General features: G+C 39.9%; 1 protein-coding gene across 1 annotated transcript in view; it reads left to right on the plus strand.

Moving 5' to 3' along the window:
* SHTN1 (shootin 1) overlaps positions 1–8,753 on the plus strand; it is an 85,495-nt gene extending 76,742 nt beyond the window's left edge. The window contains exon 16 of the mRNA XM_065894242.1: positions 8,531–8,753. Within this exon, the coding sequence (XP_065750314.1) occupies positions 8,531–8,753 (223 nt within the window). The remainder of the gene's footprint in view (positions 1–8,530) is intronic.

Below are 8,753 nucleotides of genomic sequence, written 5' to 3' on the forward strand. Positions count from 1 at the left end.
AAAAGAGATTTGGAAAGAAATTGTTTTAGTGTTTTTCATGTCAAATGGCCAATAAAGGGGCATGCTTCACAAATAAACTTTTGGAAATTACCATATTAGAATACCAGCCTAAGCTCCTTTAATCTTTGGCATAAGTTTCATGTACACATTTTTTATTTATTTACATTTCAAACATGCTGAGGATTAGTTCATTCCCAGAAGTCACATACCTTGAAAATATCTGACTTGAATCACTGGATTAGAAAGGTGTTTTACTAAATGATAATATGACAATATAAAGATGAATCACTGTGAATACAGTTGTTTTAAAACATACATTCTACAGCCCCAAATAAATTTCACCGTTGCATCCACTTTATGCTGCACCTCTGTGAGTCAGCTCCGCCTTTGGTCAATTACTGGTTAGCTCCTTTGAGTTTGTGGTGTAGTGCCCATTGTCATCATATTTTAGAACATCTCTATTTTAAAGAAAGGCAGGACAAATGGGCCTGCAGTATGGAGAAAGAGACAAGCAGATCTTACAAGAGTTCTACATCACAATCAGGCAGAGACCCAAGAGTATCTTGTGTTCTCACAGTCTTGCTTTTTTGTCTCTGAACAGTCTCATCTAGAAGTGGCCTTACTTGTCTGTATTGAGCTTTATTCATCTGTGCTCACTTTTTCTATTAATTACTTTCAGAAGGGTGAATATCCGCCTGACAGTTACAGTTAAACAAGGGAGTCAACCTCAAGGATGATTTGTCATTTCACCTAGTTACATCTCTAGAACCTGGCTTCAAAGGGGAGAACCCAGTTTCCATTGTAACTGGTGTGATTTGCAGTGATTTCATAGCTGTGTCCTCATCTCTTGGTCATTCTCAAAGATGCTTTTAAGCCACAATTGCCAGAGACCCTTCCAGTTAATACTTCTCTAATTCATCATGCCCTTCTTCAACCCCAGAGCTCCCCAAAACTCTAAGCTTTATCAAGCTCTTTAAAATTTCCTTTTCAGCCATCAGACAGGCGGCTAGCTTGCCTTTTTTGTTTGGGAGGTCAAAACGGGTCACATTGTGCCCTAGAAGAATTTAAAAAACAAAAACCTATGTAGCAATTACAGGACTTCAATTTCAGTAGAAAAATGACCGTTTCCAGTGCAGCCATTTTTATTTTAATTTACATTTAATTTCTAGGTCTGTGGTGTCTCTAAATACGTGTGACCTGTGGCCCCGCACAGATTAATTCTTGTAAGATTAATTTTTGTAAATGAAATTGAAAAGTATTGCTCTTTTGCATTGCAGCTGGAGAATCTGAGCTTTTGAAATATGTTACCAAATAGAAATTGAGATTCTTAACTACTTTAGAGGGATTTGGGTCAACATTTTGTTCAAATGGAAAATAGAGAAGTTTTTAGTGCTTGTGGTGGAAAGAATAGGTTTTCTTCCTGTTACTCTCAACTCTACCATTTCCTCCCCTCCTCCTCTCCTCTTTTCTCTCCTATTGTGTATGTGTGCATATGTGTATTTGCATGCATGGTGCGAGAAAGGAGGGCACCTTCCCTGTACTTAGCAAACATTCGTTTCTGAGAAGAGACTACTAGCTAGCAAATGAACTGCATGGAAGTTACTGCTTAATCTGATGCTCTTATACAATTAAAGGATTTGCTCTGCTCTCAACTGTAATCTTAGTACGGCTGAATTGTGTACGGACACTGCAGGAAACAGCTCTGCTCAGCAAAGCACTACTACAAAGGTTCTCCATGTGTTCCTGTACATGGACAATTAAGTTTTAACAACAAAATTAGCAGAACAACTGGATGTTCGGGAAGTTGAGATCTCCTTACTCAGTCTCTTTTTCCTCCCCCCTCCAAAGGAGTTTCCCTGTGGGCTGTCCAGAAGATCCGCCTGTCAGTTTTGTCTTACAGGTGTTCTGAGTTACCTTACAGACAGCAGCTTCTTCCAGATTAATTGTTGAGGCTATATTACACCTAGTGTTAAAATTCTGTTGAGTAAATCTCAAAATAATTGTTAAAATGCTGCTGAGTAATTGTCAATTCTCTCAAAGAATTAATTGCCTTCTAACATTTGCCTCCAGTTGCAAACACCTATGATTTTAAGAGACTTAGCATAAAATATATCATTTCTCCATGGAGAACCATATTGCTTTTGGTGCTTTTGTCATTTTTTTAAAACATCTTTCAGTAGTCTCTGCAGTATTTGTGTTTCCTTTTATTTTTATATAGTGGAGGAGTGGAGACTTAAAATTTATTCAAATAGAAGTCTGGCTAAAACTTAAATGCAATTTCAGATCTGAGGATAAATTGACTTAACTTCTGAAACCTGATAAATGCTTTTCGTTTAAAGTATATTTTGTCATATAACTATGAAAAGTAACACACTGAATGCTTCATGACTTCCTGTCTTAAAAGAGAGTTTAAAGTATATAATATAGTAAATTTAAAGAAAAATCTTTTAAAATTTAAAAAACATTGCTCTGAAAATTAAGAATGAAAATGCAAACATTCTGTGCACGGCAGCTTTCTTGAGGAGCCAGTGTTATTTATATATGGTGTTTCTTGTGGAAGCCTTTATGTTCCTTAAAATATCTCTTTTAAATAATATTCACATTTCATAGCTGAGATCTCAGTGGATTTTCCATGGTGACTGAAAGTTGTACAAAATTACAAAAAGCTTAAAAAGTAGCCAAAAAAAGTATCATACACATTTAAGAATCTTTGCCTGTGCTAAAATCAGTCGTAGCTCATGCTTTATCATTGATTTTGCTGGCGAGAATGGTCCAGTTTCCTGAGCCTCCCTGGGCCAGTGTATTTTGGAATCTGTAAATGTGCACAGTCCAGCTTACGCTAGAAGAATAAAAGAACTGGGACAAGGCTTCGTAACGTGCACTGTGGTCTGAGATATAACCTGTGCACTGAGATGGCTGTGCTGCAGTTTTTCCACCAAAGAAACTATGGCTCAGTGTGGACACAGAGGTCTTTGCCCAGCCATTGTTACCTCTGTTAAAAAGGAATTCTTGTTAATCTTATGGCAGATCAGCATCTAGAAGCTGATGTCAGATTTTCAACCATGGCGGTATTCTGTTGTTTAACAATATTATTTTTCATAATTTAAATGATATCTATTTTTCCCTCAAATAGAAACTGACCCAAATTGGCAAACTAATTTATTCTTTGCACTAAAACGCAGTTTCAAAAAGTACACAAAGCCAAAAGAAATTAGCTTCGTTTTTTCTACCTTCATTATATTTAAAAGTATTAGAATTAGCAATAATATAGAAAGTTTCATCTTATGTTTGAAATTTTATTTTGGTAAGTTTTGGATAAGTGTGTTAAAATATCCTGAAAAATAGGATGTCTGAGAGAAACAATAAAAACTACCTCTGTTGTAATGCCACTGCTGTTCACTGCTGTAGTAACTGTATAAAGGGCTTGGGAGGAAAAAAAAAAGTAAGACTTCTTATTTTTACACAAGGGAGGATATAAAACTGACTTCCTCTTTGGAGTTTTCCCAGGAAACTACTTTATAAAGACAAATTTAAATCTTGCCGTTTTCTGTCCTTGAAGGTGGTAAATATGATTGTAGCTTTATCCATTTTTATTGTAAATGAAACAGAGTTCAGACCATCCGGCTGTGCGTCATCTGTTGGATGGCTGCCACAGACTAATGCAGGCGTCCCACTGGGAGACCAGAGAAGAACTATACTTTGATTCACCAGATTGTGTTAAATAGTCCAGCTGTTGCGATTTGAAAGATAGTTACCTCAGAAGTGAAATAGAAATGAACTTGACATTTATGCCTCAAACCATTTTTACACTGTTTGGCAGTCAGCTTTTCAGAGGTAGCATTTTATAAAATAACTCTCACTGCTTAAAAGTTTCATTCACTGTAATGTTCAAAATGTCCCACCTTTATATTATCAGTAGAATTAAGCTTGAGTGATATGCAGAATTTGCATGAAATAAGCATTTTCCCCCTTCATTTCATGAGCTTTGATTGTATTCAGTTGAGCTCAGAACCATGTCTATTAGGACTCTTTTGGGCATTAGTTAATTTGAATTGCAGCTGAAATGTTAGCTCAAATGTTGCTGAATATAATTGGAATGTGGAAAGTCGATTTTGAAAGGAATTTCATTGAATGCAAACCATGATGTGCTTTTTAAAAATTAGAATGCTGCAATTTCATCTCCTGTAACACAGTCTGATAAGTCACTGAGTCCCTTTATTATAAAGTTCAACTTTGGCAATACCGTTTGCAGCTGTTCTGATTCTTCTGGTACCAGTACCAGTTGGAGTCAGCAAGTGGCCTCATCTGCCCCAGCCCTACCTCTGGCCCTCTTGCAGGTGGGGGAGAAGTAACTGCTTTGTAAAAGAGCAACCAAGTTGTACTTGGGCATCAGGCTTCACAGAGTGGTATAGATTGATATATTGTCTCCTAGCTTTTATTTTGCTTTTGGGTTTTTCTTTTTGTCTTGAAATAGCACTTAACAAATGATTTAAAATGACCCATGAAAATATCTATTTGATTGGGTTAAAAATCACTAGCAGTATGTTGTGGTAAGAAAAAAAAGTACTGGACAGGAAGTCAAGAGTCCACAATTTTAATCCTGTATCTGCTGTTAACAAATTGTGTGCCCTTGGACAAATCATGTAACTCACTCTTGTTTGGTGTCTTCACCTGACAAATGAAAAGGCTGGACTAGTTCATGTCAGTAATCCCTCTCAGACTGAACATTCCATGATTTTAGTCTTTATGTCACCTATAAAATTTAAGTTTTGCTTGGAGATTTTGCAGCATACAGGAGAAGGTCTGCCGTACGTTTTATGAATACTGAATTTTAATTCCTTATTTGTGGTCATTGCTCTTAGATGAAGAATTAAAGAAGAAAAATTGAACGGAACAATAGTATACGGCAATTCCCATTGGATTGTTGCATTTGAGCAGCTGGGATTTTCACCTTGGGGGAGAAGCTTCAGATTTAACCTTGTAGAACCTGCCACTGTGGCTGCCTAGAGCAAGAGCCTGGGTTCTTGGCAACATCACTGATGGTGCTTTCTGGCTCTTCCCATGAGATGGGAATGGAGTTAGAAATGAAGCCTAGGAGGAAGGCCCTTCATTCCAGAAGGAGCCCTGGGCAGCTCCCCATGGGAACCAGGAATGGACTTAATGATGTCAAATCAAGGAAGAGCTAGCTTTAAGTCACAAAGAAAAAAAAAAAAAAAAACGGGTAGCTTGAAGGGATGGATTTTATATTTATAGTTCTGAAAGACGAAGCTGAAAACAGGGATTCAGAAAGAATCAGTAAACATGCCAGAATTAGCCTGTGGCATCATTATCGTGTTTTTGGAAGATGCCTTTGGTAAATAGCTGTGTGATGGTGTGGAAAAATCAGGAACAGGAAGAGAGGAGCTTCTGATTCTTGTCCTGGCTCTGCCACTGATAAGCTGTATAATTTTAAGGTCAGGCTTTCCCTCTCTCCAAACCTCATTTTCCTCATCTGTAAAAGGACCTGTTGGACTAGATGATTGCCACAGTCCCTTTTAGCCTTAAGCCATTGGGATTCCAAGTCAGTGGTCATTATCTTCAAGAAAGTAGTTACTCTGATTCTCAACACATAATTTTCCACTGTGCCAAGTTCAGTGATAATAAAGGTGTTCTCAAATTGGAGTGTACAGGTGACTTAATAATAGATTAATCTATTATTAAGAAGCCTGCTTCAGGAAAGAGCAGTTCTCTGGACTGAGACAATTCCAGGACAGTTTCAGCCTGGCAATACAAAGTTTCTGAGTTTTCAGTTCAGTCAACATCATTTGTTGCTGTTATGGAGCCCTGAGAGCTCCCTGGAAGTTTTCAGCCTCCAGCTGATGAAGAAAGCGTTTTAGGATGTGTTTACCACCCCTTCATCTGCAGACACACATGGGCATGAGAACTTCCATGGTAGTTCTACAAAAGTGATGAAGGTCAGTATGGGTTGATGGAAGTTGTTCACCTAGAATGAGATGGATACTTCCTTTGCATGCGTAGAGCAGACTGCTGGCTTCTATACAATGAGGCTTAGACCCAGGGTAGTGGAACCGCACTGGGGACTTGACCAGCAGACTTTGTGTGGCCTTGACTGTAACAACTTTAGCTAGGCCAGAACTTGGAACTTCATTTCCGAGAATTCCCTTTCCCATTTGTTTCCAGGTTAGGGTTGTCTATAGGAGAAATTTGCACGAGATTTAGAAAGTGGGAGTGACATAATAGTCTTTTTTTTTTTAATGCTCCCAAAAGTCTGCGTAGGGCAGGCTCTTTTACAATTCATGCGCGTTGTCACCTAGTTGGCATGTGGCACAGCTGGCCCACAGTTTCTCCAGCTCCCCACATCTCCCTTCCAGCTTCCCCAAATCTTAGGCCAGGTGCATGTGCAAATTCCATGTGGAAGGGCTCCAGTTTATCCTGCAGCTCATCTGCATCATCGGGATTGGTGACTGTGAAAGACAGATGCAGCTCTGGTTTGTCCTCAGCTTCTTGCCACTTTTCACCCAAGTTCCTTTTCAGCTGCAAGACCTGCTGGTTTCAGGCCCAGCATAATACACAGAGGCAACAGACTCACGTAGACTGCCTAGCTAACTCTCTCTCTCCATTGCCTGAGGTCTAATGCCTATAATGAAGCCTTTATGCCATTCATGGGGGTTTTGCTTCTCTGACCATACCCTAATGGACTCAGCCTGCCAGGTGTTGCCTGGGTCAGAGAAAGTCAAGCCAGATACCAACTACATCCCATATTGATTCCCAACGCACAGTAACAGATATCTTGAGAAGTGGATGGGCCAAGGTAGATGGGCAGTGTCATGGTGTTTTCTAATGACAAGGGTGTTGACAAATCCAGGCAAAAATAAAGGAATCTGTCCTCACTACAGTATAGCTTTCCTCTCAGGTCATCTCTTTGCTTTTATGACCTCCAAAGAAGACAGTTATGTGCTAGTCACTTATGAATGGTGATCAAGTCACACAGTAGAACTGGATAGCCCTATGGAGTGGTTTTCAGACATTTGGACAGATTTCATAGTACCAGGTGATAAAACTGAGGTCACTGGGTTTGAGTTTTGGTACCTGTGGCTGGATCGTGCAGGCCACTTTGTCTCAATAGTTGATAATTTGTTCTGTTACTTCTGTTGTATAAGAGAGACCTTCAGACCTACTCACACCAAAGCCTTGGTTTCTGCACATTCATTCTGAGCCTTTCACACACAGTAGTTCATTAGTATTTGCTCATTTGTTTACTCCACAAATGGATCTGCACTGGGTGCTGGCATAGATCTGTGAACAAAGCTGAACAGTCCACCTCATGGATGTTTACATTTTATTTGAAGAGAGAGACATTAAACAACTGGTTGCCAGTATTATAACTGTGGTAACTCCAGCAAGGGAGAAGTATTAGGTGGTAAGAGAGTGTCTAACCAGCAGATCTGAGCTAGGGGTCAGGGAATAGTAGAAATCAAGTCCTGGTGAGGGGCTGGTAGAGCAATGGGCAGACCCTGGCCAACAGTTCACCAATACACATCCTGACATCCAGAGGTGGAAGTGGGGCAGGGGCGTGCTGGGTCATGGTTAGTATCCCAGCATTTGCCAAGAAGACCAGATAAGTCTGAGTAGCCTCTGCCCTGCCTACTACACACCCTTCAACCTCCAGGCATCAGGTCAGCAGTCCAATACCTTCAGATGATGGCTTCTGACCTGACTTCTGAGAGGACTAGGTGCCCACAGCCTAATTTCCTGACACGTGAAAAGAGAAGAGTGTTTCAGGACATCTGTTTCCACAAGGAAATTGTTGCCCATTTAGCTTGAGAAGCAGTAGCTTCTTAGAAGAGAAGAAAGGGAACCTCAGTGGAAAAAGAAACTGCATTTGAAATTCAATAAGAAATTTCTCAAACATGATTCTCCTTTTTTAGAAAAAGTGTATGGTAACTTAGTATTTCAACTTCTTCTCTGGATTCTCCCATCTGCTTTTGTTCCTTCCCTCATCCCTCCACAGGTCTGACCAGAGTTGTTCTTGCCAGTAATGGCAGCAGCTGGCATATCTCTCAGCTGCCCATCAGGGATGGGAGTGGTTTATTTCCCTCCTTGTTGCAGTCTTAGAACTAATCTGCAATCACATGTACCCCAGCACACAAGGGAGGGGTTAACTGGCTCCTTCCAGCTAAGTGGGGTGGGACAGGAGTCTGGGGGCGGCAGGCAGTGGGGAGGTGTGCACAGAGTATCTGTGAGCTTTGTGCTTCTGTGAGAAGAGCATGCAATTAAGCAGGTAGGTGCATTTGGCTTTTTAACATTTATGCAGTTAATTGCTCTTTTTCCGTCTTCTGGCCTTGTGCTCCTAATATGTAATCTAATAGCTTTTTTTTTTTGTAATGGCTGGCACCTCAAAGACCACTTTTTGCATGTTGATTAGACTTAGAACGTTTTGGGGTTTTTGCTCATCTGAATCCAGGAATCTGAAAGATAAATGATTTCTCTCTCTGCTTTTAATTTTTTTGTTTAACTGTTCATCCCCTAGGCCTCCCAGTAACACTGGATGCAGGAGACAATACATTGGCAGTGAAAAACAAGCTGAACCAGTTGTAGTTTTAGATCCTGTTTCCACATATGAACCCCAAACCAAAGACCAGGTTGCTGAAAAAGATCCAGCTCAACACAAGGATGATGAAGGTGAAATTAAACCAGAAGACAAAGAAGACAGTGTTGAAAAAATAAGAGATACAGACAGCTCCAACTGCTGA

This window comes from Phocoena phocoena, chromosome 16, assembly GCF_963924675.1.
Source record: "Phocoena phocoena chromosome 16, mPhoPho1.1, whole genome shotgun sequence".
NCBI lineage: Eukaryota > Metazoa > Chordata > Mammalia > Artiodactyla > Phocoenidae > Phocoena > Phocoena phocoena.